Source organism: Myxocyprinus asiaticus, chromosome 35 (genome assembly GCF_019703515.2).
Source record: "Myxocyprinus asiaticus isolate MX2 ecotype Aquarium Trade chromosome 35, UBuf_Myxa_2, whole genome shotgun sequence".
Taxonomy (NCBI): Eukaryota; Metazoa; Chordata; class Actinopteri; order Cypriniformes; family Catostomidae; genus Myxocyprinus; species Myxocyprinus asiaticus.
The window spans coordinates 10,263,212-10,285,316 of NC_059378.1; the positions used below are offsets into that span (position 1 = coordinate 10,263,212).

General features: G+C 38.0%; 1 protein-coding gene across 6 annotated transcripts in view; it reads left to right on the forward strand.

Moving 5' to 3' along the window:
• Nucleotides 1-22,105, forward strand: part of LOC127426135 (plasma membrane calcium-transporting ATPase 3-like) — a 153,480-nt gene that overhangs the window by 91,983 nt on the left and 39,392 nt on the right. For 4 of the 6 annotated variants that reach the window (XM_051672700.1, XM_051672697.1, XM_051672695.1 and 1 more), the window contains exons 3-12: nucleotides 7,122-7,319; nucleotides 7,894-8,151; nucleotides 11,116-11,241; nucleotides 11,622-11,747; nucleotides 13,102-13,137; nucleotides 16,647-16,817; nucleotides 17,629-17,843; nucleotides 18,427-18,669; nucleotides 18,787-19,031; nucleotides 19,698-19,926. In XM_051672700.1, coding sequence (XP_051528660.1) covers nucleotides 7,122-7,319; nucleotides 7,894-8,151; nucleotides 11,116-11,241; nucleotides 11,622-11,747; nucleotides 13,102-13,137; nucleotides 16,647-16,817; nucleotides 17,629-17,843; nucleotides 18,427-18,669; nucleotides 18,787-19,031; nucleotides 19,698-19,926 — 1,847 coding nt within the window. The remainder of the gene's footprint in view (nucleotides 1-7,121; nucleotides 7,320-7,893; nucleotides 8,152-11,115; nucleotides 11,242-11,621; nucleotides 11,748-13,101; nucleotides 13,138-16,646; nucleotides 16,818-17,628; nucleotides 17,844-18,426; nucleotides 18,670-18,786; nucleotides 19,032-19,697; nucleotides 19,927-22,105) is intronic. The other 2 variants (XM_051672699.1, XM_051672698.1) reach the window with 1 other exon arrangement.

Here is a 22,105-nt window from a genome sequence, read left to right on the forward strand (position 1 = left end):
AAATAATGAATTTAATCCATTTTGGAATAAGGCTGTAACATAACAAAATGTGGAAAAAGTGAAGCGCTGTGAATACTTTCCGGATGCACTGTATGTTGTGATACCTGTGCCTTGCGACCTGCTTCAGTAAATGTTATATCACCTCCAACCGCTATTACGGCAAACATTGGAAAGCATGCAAATTAGGCTTCCAATTTAAATGTCAGCTAATGTTAACATATATCGATGCCTCAAAAATATATGTAGGTAAAATAACGTGCCGATCAAAAATCTATATATCAATATTTTATGACATGCCTGGTATTTTTTAGTCAAATAATAGAAACCACAATAATAAATGTGGTTACTATATTAACACCATATTACTGTAGTAACACCATGGTTAATTGCATCAAAATTGCAGTTGTATTTGGCCAAATAACATGGTTACTGCAATAGTATTATCATAAAACTACCTTTATGTGTATTTGTATGTATTATTATAAGTAGTATTAAAGAAAATAATAAGAGTGGAAACAGGAAACAGAATGGGGGAAAAGAGTTGACAATGGCAGCATCGAACCCAGGTCACCCACATGAAAAGGCACATTTGCACCGGCCGTTTATGTTTCCACTAGACAATTGAGGTGCAAATAGCAGCGCTATGTGGATGCTATTTACATCTGGGTGCAAATAGTCACTCCGATAACAAATTGATCACAAATTTAAGCAGTTCAGTGGAATGTTGAAATGTGGGAAAGCAACAAATAGATTTTGTAGTTTGAAGTAAAACTCACATTATACTGTGCTGAACAGTCAAACAGGAATGGATGTCAACTATCATAAGTACTTAAAACCCAAGCACACATGCCAATAATGATTTTTACTTTTAATCAGTTCACAATCTTTGAGTCAGGAAAGTAATTTTCAGAACAATCTTTGAGAACACAAAATCCATCTTTCCCATGGAGTACCAGAAAGATGAGCAGACAAACATTAAATATGAAATGATTTGCAAGGCCTGTCAAATGTTGTGCTATTTTAACAGCAAAATAGAAAAAGTTGCAATGATTGCTGCAAACACACACACATACAGTATATATACCGTATATAAACAAAGGAGGATATGGTGCGTGTGCTGTTCTGGTGCGTTTAATGCTAGGGTTTGTCGAGTGATGTTGTGAGGAAATGATGGACATGCTGTTCATAGAGAAAGAGAGAGTGTGTGTAGCTGTAGGGGGTGTAGCTGGCTCTTCTCCAGACTGCCACAGCCCTTATGCTGTCCATGTGTTCAGGATATTTCTCTCCCACCTCTTATCCCGACCAAGAGAGGGGGAAAGAATGCTTGATTTTAAAGATGGATTTAATCATTTTAAGAGTGGCAGTCTCTGGGTACAATTTCTGCATCCAAGATTCCTGGTTTGAATCTCAGAAAACAGGATTATCTCATACTTATGGAGGTTAATAATGTTCCTTCCCTTCCTCTGACCTTCCTTTCTCTGTTTTTATGTCCTTAAACAAGATTTCTACTCCCGTATTGTCCAATATGTTTGACACATCACCGTATTGCTGTGTCTTTGTAAAGATGTCTTGTGACTACAAATATTTGGTGATGACACAGTGCTGCTGTAAATAACTCATCAAATCTCTCTTTCAGTCTTATATATTTTAGATTGGTTGTGTATATTTATCTTGTCTGTTGTGTGTAGAACTTTGTACTTATTGCAATACCATATAGCACAGATCAAGGTGATTATATTGGGTCAATATAAAGCAAATGATAGGCTGTCCTCTTTGTTTGTCTTTCTCTTTCTGTTTCTCTGCTGTGTAGTCACTCACGTGGCGAGTTGGAATGCAGCCTGTTGTGCTTGGTTGTCAGCCCGGCCCCCCTGAGCTCTGTGGCTCTATTAATGATCTCCTCCATTACCATCACAACTGTCTCCCCACAGCATCCTCTTTCAAAGCCTCTGCTTCAGTCACCTTGACACCAGCCTCCCGGCAACAGCCTCCCAGTTGACTGCAGTTGTCTGGAGGCAGTCAGCTCTTGTTAGCCTCTAGCGTATAAACACATGAATAATGTTTAGGTGCCTCTGCTTGATTATCTTGAAAAGGCCTTACTTTAGTGGGTTATTATTAGTGTTTGCAAAATGCAGGCTCTTGCTCCTGAAACTTTTGGTTTACAGGCTTTAAGATGGACATCTGCATTCTTTTTCCCACTCCACCTAACACCCAAGCTCTCCAACCTCTCCCTGCTCTCTGTCCTTAGACCAGACAGGACTGATTTGCATGGCTAGCTGCTGTTTTCCAAATTGAAACCATTCTGTTTGACAGGCCTGGATGCTGTCTTTGTTGAATGTCCAAGTGGTCCTAGTGAGTCTGGAGTTTTATGGGAATATGTTGGAAGAGCATCCTTTAAACCAGTGGTTCTCAAAATATGGGGCGGAGGTATTGTGGGGGTTGGGGGCAAATTTGCCATGGTGACAATACAAGGAAGAACTAATGTACAAAATTAATTTTTCCCCTTATGTGGTATTTGGTGCTGCGCCTATGTAAACAAAGATGTTATCACGTGCACTCCAAATTTGATTGGTTGAAGAGGAAGAATTCAGTGAATTAACATTTCGGTCTGTCCTTTACACATCGCTATCGTATGGCTTCAGTAGACTTGAAATATAGTGCACAAGTGATATGGATGACTTTTATGTTGCTTTTGGAGCTTGACAGGCACAATCATGATCCTCTCATCCCTCAATCTTGTGTTTCACAGATGAACAAAGTCATGCTGGTTTAGAACAAGGAGTGTGAGTAAATGATAAATAAATTTTTTGGTGAGCTATTATTACATGTTAACATTGCTCCTGCAAGCGCTATCACTATATCATTATACATATATATATATATATATATATATATATATATATATATATATATATATATATATATATATATATATTTTTTTTTTTTTTTTCTGATTTTCAATAAATATAGAAACTGAGTCAATATGTTTCTTTTTTTATTTTTTTATTTAACAAAAAGTTTACAGTAAAAAAAATATATATATATTTCAAAAGGGGGGCGTGATCAACAAAAATTTAGAACCACTGCTGTAACCAGAGGTCATCTGTTAGGGATGGTCTCGATTGTCGATTAGTCGACTTGTTTTTTTCAGTATCCTGCTACAAGCATTGCGTTTTTAAGATTCTGTGTCAAGTTGAAAATAGTGCAACATATAAAATATCCATTCTGTTTCATTTTGCTGCGCTCCATCTAGCTGTTTTTGAATGCAAGAATGGATCTTATGTGAACTGCTCAAAAGAAATGTGTCCAATCAGATGAAGCTGAAACCTGCCTAATATATGTAGGGGTGTAACGATTTATCGTGGGAAGATACATCGCATTTCAAAAATGTGATGATGCACATTTAATCACTTCATTGCACACAAGGAGCTCTAAAATACTAGTAGCCACAGGTGTTGTACGAGGAGTTCGGCTGAAACTGCGGAAACTGAAAGTGAAACCAGTCAAGCAGTGGGAGAGAGACACCTTTTTTGCGCAAGGGATCGAATATCCATTTGAAGTGTGAGAGCGATCTGCTCTGACTGCGTGAGAGAAAATTAAAGTTTACAGAGGTTTAATGATAGTGCTATATTAATAAATATACTATATACAGTATAATAAAGGTCAAGGAATATAATCCTTATGTCAGATGTCATGTCTGATTTGATTGCATTAGTAAATTATTATTATTAAACTGGATGAGCACGCACTTCCATTAAATATATATTTTTGAAAGAATATTTAGATGTAATCAGAGACAACATTATTTTAGAAAAGTTAAATTTTCAATAGAAATATTTTAAATGTACATTATGTAATCAATAACAGTGTGTAAGCAGCATATATATCTATCTAACATAATCCTGTATTTTCAGTAAGCAGAATTATTAGCTAATATTTCCATTTTATGTCCCCATTGCCCTGTTCTGGGCTGAGTTTTAGTCCCAGTACATATCTGATGGATCATTTAGCACTTTTGCTAAATTTGAAAGGAAAGGAACTGTTTTGCATATGTCTTTAAAGTAATAATAATAATTTAAAAAAAACTTTCAGTATTAACTTTTCTTGATTCAAGCTAAGTTTAAAGAATCGTGAACCATGAGTTCAGTATTGTAAACCGAATCGTGAGATGAGTGAACCGTTACACCCCTAAAAATATGCGATTTTGAAAATCCCCAAGAGCTACTCCTGAGAAAATGGGTATGAACATCTAGCCAACATAGTGGAACATGCTTGAAATGCTTATAGAAACGTCACTTCTACTCCATATTCCACAGGGAGGGCCAGGATTCCCAATCCCGTAGATGTCGGCACACATCCAAATCACTCAGAGGCCGGCCTGGATTGGACCGTTATTGCACCGAGAGATAAATAGATGGGGAGACACAAAGAGAGGAGCAATCTCTGGAAAATCAGTTCTGACCTTCAGCTGGTTTAGAGTAGAGGGCAAACAGAGGGATTGCTTGATTATTGAACCCAGTGATATAGAAATGTTGGGTCAAAACAATAAAGAAATCAAAACCTGTGTTGTCTTTGAAAGTGCAGATTATGAACATGCTAAGGTAGAATCTGAAGAAATTTTTTGTAGGGCCGTGCTGATACAATCATGTCGATATATCACAATACTTTTGCTCACAGTATTGTATTGATACTTTAGATCACTGTATTGATATTTTTATTGATTTAATTGTGTATTCATGTCATGTGCAACATTTTAATAACGAAGAAGCAGTATAAAGCGCAAACTCTGTGGTCATGTGTTTCTCAGTGCGGAATGCATTTAAACATGGTAAATTGTGCTAAACAGATCTAAGAGTACAAGAGTACAAAGAGTGCTGTTCCTCAAAAAAAGGAAACTCCCTGTACACAGTTCTTGCATTTAAAGTAGACTTTGATGCTGTCTTAAACTCTGTAAAGCTGCTGTGTGTAATTTTTTCTATATTAAAATTAGTGGTAGATGATATATCGGTTTTACCAATTAATCGGTGATGATAGTTGTATTTTGGAAATGGTTATCGGCAAAAATCTATGCTATTATAGTTGCTATTATATGTATTAACACCATATTACTGTAGTAACACCATTGTTAATATCATCAAATATATTTTTTTAATGAGTAAGTCCTTGAAATTGTCCAAGTCCTTATTTGATCCAATTCTCTGGTTCTTATCAAAAATCTCAGTAGCTAGGTTTCTGCTGTGTATCCTCCCTGGAAACCTTTCTGCAGTGTCAACCTTGAACAGGCTGGTCAGTCAGCTGCGTATCTGAGGATGAATGCACACTCACAGTCCTTGCCCTACCTGCTCCCCTAATCCTTAGTTGCATAAAAATATACACTACTGGTCAAAAGTTTTGAAACACTTGACTGAAATGTTTCTTATGATCTTAAAAATCTTTTGATCTGAAGGCGTATGCTTAAATGTTTGAAATTAGTTATGTAGACAAAAATATAATTGCGCCACCATATTAATTTATTGCATTATAAAACTAAAATGTAATTAAAAAAAAAGTTTTTGAAATGTATGACTTGGACCAAATAATAAAGAAAAGCAGCCAATAAGTGCTCAACATAGATGGGCAATACAGTTTAAATAGAGCTTCAATACTGTTTAAAAAGCATCCCAGGGTGATACCTCAAGAAGTTGGTTGAGAAAATGTCAAGAGTACATGTCTGCAAATTCTAGGCAGAGGGTGACTACTTTGAAGATGTTAAAATATAACACAGTTTTGATTTATTTTGGATTTTGTTTAGTCACAACATAATTCCCATAGTTCCATTTATGTTATTCTATAGTTTTGATGACTTTACTATTATTCTAAAAAGTGAAAAAAAAGAAAATAAATTATAATAAAGAATGTTAAAAGTGTTTCAGAACTTTTAACCGGTAGTGTATGTAGCAGTATTGACAGGAGGCGCTGCCTTTTCGAAGACCTGCTGTTGACAGAAAGTGCTCCATTGTATCTGATCTTTCCACAACTTGTGAATTAGGATTGATTGTAAGCAAGTGACATCTTGGTAGCTTGGTAGTACTGACACTTTTTTTTAAGTATGGGCAGATAAATGAGGAGAAATGACTAACCTTGTTTCAAAATGGTTTGTGCGCAAAATCCATTTTAAGAAATTTATATTTTGCCTAAACCCCCCCAAGCCCCAGTTTCTAGTTGATTAAAGCAAAGGCTAAAACTCATTCAATATTCTGGGTTTATCGGCTACAAGCACTCCCTGCTCTCAACACTGATTAATTGTTCCGCTGCTCGTACAAACCTTGACACACATATCCATGATAATCCACCTGAAATGCAAAAATATCTGACTGCATTTATTGTGCGTGTGTGCTTAAAATAATAACCTTATGAAGGTGTAAAATTACTGTTTCAACACCTACTGCAAAAGCAGATTCTTGCACCGATAAAAAGTTGCCTTGGCATGGAGAACATTTTAAAATTCATTGGTTCCATTCAGGCATGCTTAATTGTTTCCATATTAAATGAAGCAGGGTGTGCTATTAGTCGGGCTGGCTGCTCCCTGACACATCTGAGTGTTTTTGTTTTTTAATGGTTGTTTTGAATTATGCACACAGAAAAGCAAATGACTATGGCTTTTCAACGATACATCTCATTTGTCTGCGGCCACTATGGTCTAAAAAGCAAATGAGCCACAAATAAGGTGGTGCATTGAAAGGACTTATTGTTTCACTCCTATCAGTGATTTCAAAATGCTAGCTCACAAATGTCTCCTATTGTCTACAACTATACCAAAAAGCTACTTTTTACAGAGTCTGACATACCACATTTTAATGTCCCTGTGTTTTTATAAAGCAGTAAGGCATTGCACACTGTGTTAGTCATTTTTGAATTTGAACACCCTTTACCCATGGTAAATTCTTCCACCAAGTAATATAGTTCTTTAACTTAACTGTAGTTGTTTTTATAGATTTATAGGCCTGGCACATACTATATATAATGTTGAATTCTATTGCTTTGCAGTTTGCAGAAGTGTGTGTATAATGGCAGTATCGGCTATCATCTAATCAGATTTAAAGTCGTAACTGTTCCTTTGATAATATTTTTCGTATTTTTTGCAGGACTCTCTGAAAACACTACTGACTTGGAAAAACGCCATGCAGCATTCGGTAAAAACTTCATCCCACCCAAGAAGCCCAAGACCTTTCTGCAGCTGGTATGGGAAGCGCTACAGGATGTCACCCTCATTATTCTGGAGGTGGCAGCCATTATTTCCCTGGGCCTGTCCTTCTACCACCCAACAGGGGAAAGCAGCGACAGTGAGTTTCCAATCACTCTGTTTGAACATAGTTGGATAGCTTTGGATCAGAGCACAGAGAATACTCAGCAAAACAAAGATTTATTCAGAGACTAGTCCTAGGTTTTTCATTTTGATCCAGACTTTGTTGGTGACTCAACTTTTGCCATCTTATTTTTTAATCATGGCTTCATTTAGGACTTTTGATCATTAGCACCATTCTGAATGCTGGAGAATTTGAATTTGGCTGTGACTTCAGGCTCTTCCTAATAGCCATATGGCTCAAACCACAAGGCTGACCTTGAACAGTCATGACTTTCTCCAGGAGGAAATTAGGTCAATGAAGTTTAAATCTGTGATGAAACATGTTTCTGGCAAGAGAAAGCTTTCCGAAGAAGAGATTCCTAATAAAACAAAAGCATGCTGCTGCTGTTATTGCTTTGTTTCCTAATGGTCCCAAAAGGTTATATGAACCTCTTTAAGATTGTATTTGGCTTAGGTTGTTAAGATACAGATTTTGTATCACTGGATGTTTCAAGAATATAAATTTAGAAATTTGTCAAATTGATTTTCTCTCTGTGTTTTTATTATTCCAGACTGTGGCCAAGCATCTGGAGGTGTGGAGGATGAGGGTGAGGCTCAGGCAGGCTGGATCGAAGGGGCTGCCATCTTATTCTCGGTCATTATCGTGGTGCTGGTGACCGCCTTCAATGACTGGAGTAAAGAAAAGCAGTTCCGAGGGCTGCAGAGCCGCATCGAGCAGGAACAGAAGTTCACAGTCATCCGTCAGGGTCAGGTCATCCAGATCCCTGTAGCTGAAATCGTCGTGGGAGATATTGCACAAATCAAATACGGTGAGATTCATGTCTCAAGAATTTGATCTCAGCTGAGAGAAGAGAAAATATGGTATGAGCATTATTTGAACAGGATTAGTTTTCAAAACAACGTTTGAGGTACAAATATTAATGTAGAACATTTGTAATTTAATCTAATGATAGAGACAGTATTGAGGTCTCAGTAGTTTCTCTTAAGATGATAGCTTCTGTTATCTGAATGTGAGGGTTACAGAAGGTCTTGTGCTCTGGATACGTTAATCACAAAAACCACAAAAATAATCAAGACTTGTATATGTGTAGGGCTGGAAATCGTAAGGAATTTAATGATTCTGGTTCAGATTCTGATTCCTCTTAAAGCTGTTGTGTGTAATTTTTTATATCTCTAAAAAGAGCCGACTCTACACTGACTACACAGACTACACTGGTTTTAGTGATTCACTAAAAAGCTAGCTCTTTTGAGTCATTGGTTAGGGAATTGGACTACGCTGGTCATGCTAGATGTTTTGCGCTGTAGATTTAGTAGCATGTTGCAGCGGTACAGAAACAAAGGGATAGTTCACCCAAAAATTATTTTCTCACCCTCATGCCATCCCAGATGTGTATGACTTCTTTCTTCTGCAGAACACAAACAAAGAATATCTCAGCTCTGTAGTTCCATACATTGCAAGTAAATTGTTACCAGAACTCCAAAAGCTCTAAAAAGAACATAAAGTAAGTCAAAGACTCCAGGGGTTTAATCAATGTCTTTTGAAGCGATCCAGTTGGTTTTGGGTAAGAACAGACCAAAATGCAACTTTTTCACTTTACATCTTGTCATTGCAGTCTCTAGGCATGATCATGTTTTCAAGCTCGATCACACTTCATAGCGCTTGACGCATGCGCAAAGCGCTAGATGGCGCTGTAGGAAGTGTAATCAAGCTTGAAATAATGATTGCCAAGGAGACTGCTGTCAAGATTTACACTGAAATTTTTTTATATTTTGGTCTGTTCTCACCCAAAAACCAACTGGACTGCTTCAGAAGACATTGATTAAACCACTGGAGTCTTATGGATTACTTTTTTTATCTCCTTTTTGGAGCTTTTGGAGTTCTGGTCACCATTCTCTTGCATTGTATGGACCTACAGAGCTGAGATATTCTTCTAAAAATGTTTGTTTGTGTTCAGCAGAAGAAAGAAAGTCATACATATCTGGGATGGAATGAGGGTGAGTAAATGACTACGTTTACATGGACACCAGCAAGTGGGATTTTGCGAGAAAGTGGCGTATTGCGAGAAAGCAGCGTTCCGGTTTACATGCACTGAATAAGTGTTGTAATCTTTACTCCTGTATACATGCGGCTCAGTCAGTAAGCAGCTTTCTCCACAGCAAAGTAATATTCCCGTGACACTTGTGTTAATAACAAACATGCTATCCGAGGAAGACTTCACTATTTTATTCTCTGTTGCATTGCTTTATTTCCAGATATTCCAGAGTTGTTGCTGTGTTTGTTTCATACCTTTCTATCGCGACCTGCAGCGGAATTGCGCTTCAGTAGTGGGGATTCCCTTTACATAAAACTCTGGGATTCCCTCAATGTACCAGCATATATAAGCAAACGTGAGGGACCATCAATATTTTACAGTGGTGTTTATAAATGGGTATAATTTATAGTGTATGTGCTTTTCCCACTGTACTCCCAGAAATGTTTTGTTGACTTGTTGTTGGGCTCCAGGGGTGGACTGGGAAGAAAATTCAGTCCGGGATTTTACATAGAAACTGGCCCAAAAGTTGTTAAGCTGGGGGAGAGCCACTGTCACTTGTTGAGCCACTGTTGGGCTCCATCCTATGACATTTGTTATTCAGTCTGTTCCATGCACATGCGCACTCCTCAAGAACCCTGCTTATGTGTTTACATGGCCACATTAGCAGCTTTCCCTGGGAGAAACCTAGGTGTGTTAAGCTGCTTTCTCTTATTCCCTTAAAAAGCATAAGGAAATTGGCGTTCTTGTTTACATTACGTTTCAGAACGCCTCTTTTTGCAAAAACCCTGGAATAAACAGTTTTCTTAAGTGCATGTAAACGTGGTCAGTGATGAGAGAATTATTTTTTGTGGTGAACTAACGCTTTAAGGTGTGGGAGACACTGTCAGCATATTTTAGGACGGTATTGTGTCCACATTGGCTTAAGAGTGCACATTCAAGGACCGTGAATGGAACCGAATGTAATGAAAATCATTCAGTTTCCAGTATTTTTTATAAAATGGAGAACCGGAGAATCTTGATTCTCAACCACTTTATATGTGATATGTTTAAAGCATATAATTAAGGAAAGGTGAAAACAAATATGAAGCAGCGTTGTGATAAAAATAATGTACTGCAATCACAGACATTCTTTTTCGGATGGGAAAAGATTTCTAAGCGACCTCTGTGTTAGCTGGCAAACAGTAGGTAGATGGACAAAAGACTGTAAACTAATGCTAACCTTATTGTAAATGTTGATTTATGTCAGCACTATAGTTTATCTAGATGTGGCCCATTACCTTACAGCACTGACTGTACTGCTGTCACTGTATTCAGTCATCTCAGCCATATTTATTTTCTACAAGTGCTGTGGCATTTATCAAGCATAGTTTTCCCCCAGAACCTTTGCCTTTTCATTAAACCTCAGAGGCGAGTTCCTCAGTGAATTCTCCAGTGGTTTTGACAGATCATATGTGACTGCTGGTCAGAGGATCTTCTCTAAGAGACAAAGCATGGCTTATGACTCATTCTTAGCGGCTTGTGTGAGTCACTGCACTGCTGCTCATGATGCCTGCAATGTGGGCGATGCGTGGGGGGTCCAAGAGCCATAGGAGAGATCTGTCGTCATGGTCGCCAAACCAGCCTCTGCTTTGTTTCTTTTGTTGAATTGCTGAGTGTGTCTCTCTTTTTTTCTATCTATCTGTTCCTCTATCTCAAAGCTATTCATGTGCACCACACAAACCCCTTGTTCTGTTCCATCAGGTGACCTTCTCCCAGCTGATGGTATCTTGATCCAGGGTAATGACCTAAAGATTGATGAAAGCTCTCTGACTGGGGAGTCTGACCATGTCCGCAAATCTCTGGAGAAGGACCCCATGCTCCTTTCTGGTGAGATGGAGTGTCTCCTTTCTTTGTTTTTATCATTATGTTGTACATGTATTACTGAAACAAATGGGCAAGTAAAGCCCCACTCTTTCTAGAAACACATCAGCTGCTTTGCTCTTGTTTGAAGTATTGTCATTTAGTAAGTATGGTAGTAATTTAGCAGATGCTTTTATTCAAAGTGTCTTACAGTGCACAACTAGAGGGACATTCCCGCTGGAGCAGCCTGGGCTTAAGTGCTTTGCTTAAGGGCACAATTGTAATTTACCATGACTCGCTTCTTGTGGGACTCAAACCTCAAAGCTTCTAGTTACCAACCCTGAGACTATTGTGAAAACTTTTGTTTTGTCAGATTTTATGGTGGTTGTCTTTCTGCTTTCATTTAGGAACTCATGTGATGGAGGGATCTGGCAGAATGGTGGTCACTGCTGTGGGCATGAACTCTCAGACTGGAATTATTGTCACCCTCTTGGGTGCCACCGGTGAGGATGAGGAGAAGAAGGTGAAGAAAGGTGAATATCTGATTTACTTTCATTCTCATTTGGATAATACCCTCCCTGTTTGTGTGTGTTAATCAGTCTACCACTCTAGTTGGGAGGTCTACTTTCCATCAGTCCTACCAGAGGTGAGAGACGTTTCAGTGATTTGCCGGACAGTTTCTCTTCCTCCAAAACATCTGCTACCCTTAAACCCTCTGCCGAGGTTTAAATTCGAAATCTATTTGCGGTCTAATCATACGTCAATGGAGACAAATCCATTACAGTGACCGAAATTACCCCCTAAATTTCCTACTTGTAGGAAACCCTGTTTCTTTAAGGAAACCTTGTACTCATTATGCTCTTTACCTTAAAATTTTCTTTATTTTTTCTTTTTATTATTATTATTAATTTTTTTTTAACGTTTTTTTATTTGTCTTTTAGCTCAATCTCTTTTAAATTTGAGCTGCTCCTTACAAATTGGTTTAACATGTTAGGCAATACCAGGCTGATTTTGTTTTCAGAAAAACAAAGGTTTTGTAAACACTACACACATGACAGATGAATATGATAATTGAACAAAGAAACCCAGGAATTCCCATCACATTGTTTTATTTTTCCAGTTTAGCATTAAATATACCTCCTCTGGGAGACGAGCTGGGACTGGCTTTACTGGTCCCCCAGGTTATTTCAAATACTGTATTCACCTGACAACACCTGCTGCCACCTTTTAATGTCTCTCTGATGTTCCTGTATGTTTGGTCACATCAGTCTTAATGGTTTGACACTCTGTCTTGTCATGGCCTTAAGGAATATGCAATGTCAAAGGAACTCCTTGAAAACTTGCATTTTTATGCAGTGTACTGTACTAGGAAAATTTTTCAAATATTTTGATATTTTTGTATGTAATGACAGTTCAGCCATCCTCTTTTAGACTGATAATTACTATAATGCTCCCCTTTTCCCTAATATTGCAAGAATAATCTATTGTTTTCTGTGTTGACTGACAGATTTGCTAATGAAAATTGAGAAAACTGCCTTTTTGCTTCAGCCAAAACGCTGTTGGCGTTATTATAGCTGATTATACAAGCAAACAACACAGGACGTTATTCAAACAACTGAATTATAATGAGGTTTTGTCCGTTGTATGCCACAGTCAAAAACAATGACCGAGCCGTCGGTGTTTCATGCATAAAAACCCTCCAGTCCTTGTCTTTTTCTATAGATGACACATCTAATCCCACGTATACTCGTGTAATGTAGTGTTACTTATATAGTTTTATTCTTTTGTTGTTGTTTTGTTTTTGTTGTTTTTTTCTTCTGTCTTTGGTTTATTTACTTTGAGCCATGTTATATCAGCCCTCCGCCCTCTCTCTCTCGTTTTAAACAGGTAAAAAACAAGGACCCCCTGAAAATCGCAACAAAGGTAACCTTACCCACTCCCTCTCCCTTCTCCCCTCTCCCCATTCAGCGGCAAGTCTCGGAGTCTCGTGTCAGTCCCACTCACTCACTTGCTCACTTTCTCTCTGTCTTTCACGCTGTTGCTTACCCCTTCCTGCTGAGCCCAGGGGAGCTTCTCGCCTCGCTTTACCTATGAAAGGGTGCAACTCTCACCTGGTGGAAACGGCACTAAGCAGCCAGAAGACTTTGCGTATCCGCATCTCGTCTTTATACAAAGTCTGTCAATAAATTTAAATAATAATGCAGTTTAAATGCATTTCTCTTTTAAGACAGAAAATGCATCAAGATGTTTAATTTATGCTGTAGCAGTCCTCCAGTCACCTTATTAATATTTCATCATCAGTAGTTTCTGCTCATAGGTGATATTTCAAACATATTAGCTTTAATAATTAAATTCCACCACACAAACGCTGCAAATGTCTTTAGTTTTGTTAAAAGTGCAATCTGGTTTATAAATTAATTTTTAATTACTGATAAATGGGAGTCCTGCTTCAGGATTGTTTTGTGTCTATGTGTGCTCTTATTTCAACCAGTCTTTAGGAAATTGACAGTGTACTGTAGAATAAAGTTGTAATGGCAAATTAGGTAAATGCCTTGATTCCGTTCAATTCCATTAAAGCCATTAAACGCATTTATTAAATGTTAACATTGACAGCCCTTATAATTAAATGAATAACAATGTTTGTGGTTTAAATATTTTTGCCTTGTGGATATACTTTTCCACTTATGTGACATTTAGGCTCTTCTTTTAAAAAGGGGAAACTCTGTGTGCTTGACTGGGCCATCTGTGGACATTTGTACTGTTTCAGAGTGTGCCCGCTCTGCTCTGGCTGACCCCTCCCAATTCCACTCCTTATAGCACTCGGGGACTGAGCATCTGCTCCAGACAGAACTGCTCATTTCGTCTGCACAGATCTCCTTCTTTTTGCCCTTGGTCTCTAGCAAACATACATTTACATGAGCTGTGACTGGTATAGCATTGAATACATAAATACAAAGTCTTCGCCATTTCTTTAATAATCTTTTTTATTTTATTTTTATAAAACATTCATATGTAGCCAAGAGCTTTTGTGCAGATGCACAATACCCAGAAAAATACATACGTGTTTATTGCTTCATATATGAAAGTCATATTTGTAACTTCTACGGGAAATATTTTCATTCATGCAAGTTCAATTCTTATCTATTTGAATGGGAAAGTCCCAGGATTATGTTTAATTTACATTTCAAATTAACAATAATATGTGACAATAAGGGTATCAGAAATTGTGCTGCTTTAGCTCAAATCACACACCAAAAAATCTGGCTGGTCCAGTTAAGCAAACAAACAGGTGGTTTTAATGGTAAAGCAGACTATACATGCCATATTTTAGCGTTAGGATTGCTGCAACCATCTGGTCTCATATAATAATGTCACAATACCTACATTCTTGCAAAATGATTTTTATGTGCATCATTATAAATATCGTGGCACGTTTCTGGAGAAATTAACACTAGAGGCGCTTCAGCAACAATGGCTCTCACACAAATAGATTATCAGTTCATAAACACTTAATTTTCCCCCTTTACCTCACCTTTACCTTGCTATCTTATGACATCTAAACACTTTTACTATAGCGATACACTTTCATGTTTGCATTACAAAATTTACTACATTTACAGGCTAGTGCACACTCAATCAAACTGCGCACTAGCTCAACTAATACCGTGTTGCTCTTGCGATGCAAAGAACAGGGGTAGGAGTCACTCAGAGCACATTAAGTGCGTCAAAAGTGTCATAGAAGCACCACAAAATGGCATGGTTGCTTCAGTAATTGCATTTTTCATCTTACATTTGCTTTTTATGACACTATTGGTGAGGTTTTGTTGATTTAAAACTTGATAGACCATTAACCTTCTGTTTGGGAGAAAATTTAGCTCACTTTTAGCTGCACACAGTTGACATTTCACCTCAGAACTGCCACGGTACATGCAAGTATCACGTATTATCATTTTGCAAAAATGTCGCCACAAAGTCACACAATTTTCATGTGATCAGGCTGGGTTTAATTTATATGTGTATGAATGGGCCGTTTCATTCACTTGCAATGTCTCTGATGATATTGATGCAATGCTTAGGGGCGTGGCTTATGTGGGAGTTGCACCCTTGCAGAATGGACCGGCTGTGGATTGATGTTTTTGTCCATTTGTTTACTTTAGCTCTTTGTTGTTCTCACTGTTGCTTCTTTCTAGGGTGTGGCTCAGGACTTCATGCCGTCTCTTCTTGTACACTTTTCTCCTGGTCAAAATATGACCCTTTCACCTTTTCCCTATACTGCACTCTCCTTTGGGAGTGGAAAAATCAACCAAAATCTCTCAGATTATTATTATTATTTTTTATTTTATTTTATTTTTTTTTTCCTCGTGGTGGTTGTACCTCTGGCTGTTTGGACTGTTTTTTTGTTTTTAAGTTGTCTGTAAATCACTTGGCTCTTCTGTTCGTCGTGCGTGCCTCTGTTTGTGTTGTCAGTCAGACAGTCAGTATGTCCATCAATCCCCAATACATATGTGGTCGTTCTATCAGTTCTGTTCAGCTCTGTCAGTTCTGGTCAGTTGTTTGTTGTGACTGGTGGTCAGGTAGGCTTTTGGACTGTTTCTCGATTTTTAAGTATTTATCCACTCAATTTAATGTACCACACTCTGAGGTACTTCACTATAAAGTATCAGTCTGTTGCAAATCATGTAGAATGTAAAAAAAAAACAAAAACCAAAAAAAAAAAAACTGGTCATTGTGTATCTTTTTAAATGGAGGCTTAATGCGAATTGGGCTGAGGGATCAATATCTATCCGTGGCAAAGTGGCTGAATTGGATCTTCAACTCCATTAAGTTTCTATTTCAGTTGGAAATTGGGTAATGCAATATGCCGTTTTATCCCTGCCTGTTTTATAATTGAATTAAAACTAACAAAGTTACCAATGCAAAAATAATATATATATTTTCTTTTTCATTGCCAATTTTTAGAGATTTTTAGAAGAAGAAAAAGTAAATTTTGGTTGAGCTTGAAGATTCTCAAAGATTTATACACCTGATAACTTATGTCACGTTATTGTATTTTTATTCATAATATTACTGGGACTGTAACTCATTGTAACACAAAAGTATGATCTATCAGCGTAGGGTCAGGTTTTACAGAAATGCCTTGTGCGCTGCTTGGAACCTACTTAGAATTCACCGTGCATACCTTAATCCTGCCGGGGAATGTGAATTTAGAGTTTTCTTCTCACCAGCCCAGATTCACTCTAACATAAACAATTCTGCTTTTGAAATGGGTACTCCGTATAATTTTCAAGTAACCCACTGTATGACTTGCTGTTACTAAATTCCAAATTCTCTCCTCCCCTCTTCCCCCTTTCCTATCCTCTCATCTCCCTCAATTATTTTTTGGCATGTTCCTCCCTTGATCCCATAACCAATCCTGAAATCAACCTCCACAGCTAAGACCCAGGATGGCATCGCCCTGGAGATCCAACCACTGAAAAGTGAGGAAGGAGCAGAGTCAGAAGAGAAAGAAGAAAAGGAGAAAAAGAAGGTGAACGTCACCAAGAAGGAGAAGTCGGTCCTGCAGGGCAAGCTGACCAGGCTAGCAGTACAGATTGGAAAAGCAGGTTAGCAGCCCCACAAACCTGTGTGTCAGGTGTACCTGATAAACTCATTTTGGTCTAACATGTTTGAATGCCACTTTTTTCACTCTTCATTTCATTATTGATTTATGCAATAAATCTTCGCATCATGGTCCTGATCACCCTGTCAGGGTTTATTTTGCTATAACAACCAGCTGACTGTACATTATACCTCACTTAAGTTAAAACCAGTGTTGTTATGTTGGTGCATATAAGTTAGTGAATAATTATAATTCTTTGTATGCATTCAGTAAAAATAATGCGTGGAAAACATGTCTTGATTATTTTTTAACTAGATTTGTACTTATTTTACTTCATGCATTAAACATTTTAATCTACTTGGCAACAACGGCTGTTTGGTTGAAATGGTTCCTCTGATAGAAAGAAAATTCACTCATTTCATTTTTAAGATATAAGCTTAAGTCATATTGCCCAGCTGTATTTGCACAATTACAACACATAAATTTAAAATGTGCTTAGTTTAAAGCACAATATAAATGTATACTAATTAGGTGTAAGCATGAAAACACATGCATTTTTTCAGACATCCTTTCCGTAAATGAGTTCATTTGGTTATTTTACTTAAACAGTGTCACCCAGTATGGAAACAGGCTTGTCCCTTTGGGCTGTGTTCCACCTAATTATCCTGCTTGCTACAGTTACCCTCACAATCAAATCATATTCAGATGGAGTGCATCAGCCCACAGCTGTTGCTGTTATGACTAACAGGAAGTCAGTAGGCTTACTAGCATCTCCCTGTGCTGTATTGGTCTTGAAACTCCCTCTCCTCCGGCAGGTCTCATCATGTCTGCGGTGACCGTCATCATCCTGATCCTTTACTTCGTTATTGATACGTTCGGCGTGCAGGGGCGCGAGTGGACGGCCGAGTGCACGCCCATTTACATCCAGTACTTTGTAAAGTTTTTTATTATTGGTGTGACGGTGCTGGTGGTGGCAGTGCCGGAGGGACTCCCTCTAGCTGTCACCATCTCCTTGGCCTATTCTGTAAAGGTAAGAGCCTTTAGTTTAGTTAACACTACTAACATAAACCCGTAATTCTTGTTAATGATGTCTTGAGATGTCTGTAGGGGTTGCTTTATGTCTTTGTGACCTCAGTGTGAATCTGTGACTCTTCAGTGACTGTGTTTTTCAGCATGATGAGGCATTATCTGCATTTATGCTGGAGGGAACTATGGCCACCTATACACCTGGCGTTACTATGGGTTTTCAGTGATTGGATCACAATCTGATAGCACTTGACCCCATTAAAATCCCAGGCGTAAAGGCTTCCAAGAAGCATCCTTTACTTTGGGAGTGTTTCTAAAGTAGGGAAACATATTACTTATTATATAATATTACATATTTCTATCTATCAAAGTGATGGAAAGCTTTATCTGTCTATCCAGTCACACTGGAGATGCATTGTAATGAAATGGAAATGCAACCCAGTTAAAGAATATCCAACACGAAACGCATGTACAGTATGTGCCAGGTGTAACGGGGTCCCATATTATTTAGGGTTAAAACACACTCATGCAATGGATTTTGCCTTTCCCCTGTAAAATCCAGATCAATTGCTGTTTTATCTTGACAGAAAATGATGAAGGACAATAACCTCGTGAGGCACCTGGATGCTTGTGAAACCATGGGTAATGCCACCGCGATCTGTTCCGATAAAACTGGAACACTTACGATGAATCGCATGAAAGTGGTGCAGGCTTATATTGGTGACAAATACTATAAGAATGTTCCAGAACCTGAGGCCATTAATCCAGAGACTCTGGAGATATTAGTCAACAGCATCTCCATAAACTCAGCATACACTACCAAGATCCTGGTAAGAATTAGATTGAAGTAAAGTTAAAGTAAGTAAAGTAAGATTCAGATGATTCATTGATCTGGGTATGAGTTAATTACATATCTAATGGATTTCACTTGAACCTTTCTTCCATAGCCGCCAGAGAAGGAAGGAGGTCTGCCAAAGCATGTGGGCAATAAGACTGAGTGTTCCCTTCTGGGTTTGGTGCTGGACCTGAAGAGAGACTATCAGCCTGTTCGGGATGAGGTTCCTGAGGAGAAACTTTATAAGGTTTACACGTTCAACTCCTCCCGGAAAAGCATGAGCACTGTGTTGAAGAACGCAACTGGTCCTGGGTTCCGAATGTACAGCAAGGGCGCCTCTGAGATTGTCCTGCGCAAGTATGCCAAATACTGTTTATCTGCTTTCTCTTTATTTATACTTCTTCTCTTTCTTTGCACTTTTAAGATGTTCAGTTCTAGGAATAGGTCATGATGGTTGACTAGTTGATTAGTGAGGTCAACTAGTTCATATAGGTTTTCTTTCTTATATATTTTTAGCTTTGATTTTTAATTACATTTTTGGTGCTTTAGTTAGCATGTTGTCAGTGTGCTATGCTTTAGCTGTTAGACAGTTTGTACGTAAAGTTACATTTATTAAAAAAAAAAAATCCCCTTTAAAGCACCACCGCTTCAGCCATACCCATGCAGATGGCCGCCTTCGCCCATTGCGATGCATCTTGCACTGTTTTTTAAGTGTCCTGCTATGTTTCAGACAACATTTAAAGTACAAATTTGTCCAGACCTCTATATTCTGTTGCATACCACTATGCTCCTGTTTTTGGGATGAATGGGTCTTATGTAAATGCCTTCCCAAGAAAGCGTCCAATCGGGCTCCGGGGTGAACCCCAAAACCAGTCTAATTATACAGGGCTTTCTTGAGACCAAATAGTTGATGTTTAAAAGTATGTTGTTTTGCACATCCCTATTCAGTTCTCTTTTTGAAAATGTAATGAAGATGTAATAATTGTTGTTTTTAGTCATATTAAACTTTCTCTTGTCTATTAGGTGTTCCCATATTCTTGATGCCTCAGGCAAGCTGCGTGCCTTCAAGGCCAAGGATCGGGATGACATGGTACAGAAAGTGATCGAGCCAATGGCCTGTGACGGGTTAAGGACCATTTGCATAGCCATGCGAGACTTTACAACAGAGCCAGATTGGGACAACGAAGCTGAGATTCTGAATGACCTGACCTGCATCTGCGTTGTGGGCATTGAAGACCCTGTCCGTCACGAGGTAAGAAAAAGCAAACTTTGTTGCTGATAGAGATGGTAGTATTGATATTTCAAATTATCCTAATATTTTAACTCTCAATACTGTATTGAAGTTATATAGCCAAGAAACGACTTTATTAGTCACATTTTTCACATTAAAGGAGACCTATTATGCCCCTTTTTACAAGATGTAATATAAGTCTCAGGTGTCCCCAGAATGTGTCTGTGAAGTTTCAGCTCAAAATACCCCACAGATCATTTATTATACCATGTTGTAAATGCCTCTTTTTGGGTAGAATCAAAAACACGCTGTTTTCGTGTGTGTCTCTTTAAATGCAAATGAGCTGCTGCTCCCCGCCCCCTTTCTGGAAGAGGGCTGTGCCTTTACAGCTCATGCTTCGAATACTATAGCAACAACAAATCAGAACCAATATGACTAACACCGTAAATACCGGAGTTCAGCCATTTATGTATGAGCAACTGTAAACGACGCAAAACATAGGCATTTTGAGTTTGTGATAGTGCTTCTTATGTAGAAAATCACTTCCTGCCCTCCATCTGCATTTCACGCCACAGCAACACAGTGATGTGATGTCATGTGCAAACAAGCTATAACGACATAGCTCTGGTCTCCGTGAATACAATCAGAGACAATGGCAACTTTAGCTGCATTAGCCGTGGAATCAGCTAACAAGCACATTCGGAAAGGCGATTTGCAAACATTCACAAAATATAAAGTGCGATACTTACATCTTCAGGATATAAAGCTGGAACACGAACAGTTGGTACTGATCCATGCCTGAGAGTCACATTTTTTGAAAATCCTGCTTTATATTGACCCTCATTCACAAAGCAGTCCAATGTAAAATGATTTGCACAAACATACACGAATTTTGGTATGTTTTGGGGCACATTTTCTTCAAAAACAAAACTTGTCCACTGTGTCTTCAGTGGCTTTGATGCCGGGAGTACTCTTATGTTCACTTTTACAGCCAACAACAGAACACTTATGACGCTTACGAAGTTGAGACATTATTCTTCTCACTGTAGCTGCTCCAGCGTGGAAAAAAATGGTGGACTGTGTGTCAATCACTCAGGGGAGGATCTATGATAATAGGGTGGGTCTGTCACCAGTCGTGGGCGTGGCCTGCTCTAAAGTGATGTCACTTTAGAGCGGATACAAAAACCAGTCATTTTGAGACACAGTTTTTGATTAATAGAAAAATAAGAAAGATGAGTGGGTGGACTTTTAACATTGTAGGGTGGTTATGTACAAACACTGCCGACTCACATTTATGTTCAGACACCATGTAAAAGTGAATTTTGCATAATAGGTCCCCTTTAAGATTCTTGGAAAAAGAGATTGACCACTGCAAATGTACTGCAGTATAAGGTCAGTCAATACAAATTATTTGTATTTGACCAAAATGCATCCATAACTTAATTTACTTTAATTTGTAAGGATGTCTGTGCAGATCCTCCATACAGCTAGACTGCACAGGCTTTTGTGCAATGATAATTACATTCAACCTAGGTATGCTATTCCCTCCATTCATGTTGGAGAAAGAATCGTCATTGGCTAATACATTTTTGTTTTTACTTACCAGAATTTTGATGACATGTAAGCGTAATATAACTAAAAATATATATTAATGTAGGGCTTTACTGGTTGTTTAGATCAGTGTTACTATCAGAAATAATTAATAATTATTTCTGTAGTTATTAATTAATATTTAGATTAATCAATTGAATCTAACTCATTAAAACCTCGTATGGGACTCCAGTAAATGTAGTGTGCTACGTTTAGGAGCAAGTTTGGTTATTAGCAATAATTAATAATTATCAAAGATAATTAGTAATTATTAAAATCAATAGAACATTGATGAGAATCAATGTTAGCTTTTTTAAATCCTTTAAATCAACAATTATCAAAGAGAATCGTTCATTGTTAACATCGATGAAACATTAATTAAAATTAACACTAGCTTATTGATCATTCAAATTCAATCATCAAAGATAATTATCAGTTATCAAAAATCAATAGAATAATAATAAGGATTAACATTGACGGGGCACCACCCTGAAATCAGGGACTAATAACCAAATAGTAAAACAGTCTCAATATTAGATTGTTTTCTTAGGAAAATCGACATCCGAAGAATATCGATTTTCCGGAAGAAACAATGAATGAAGGTTTGAAT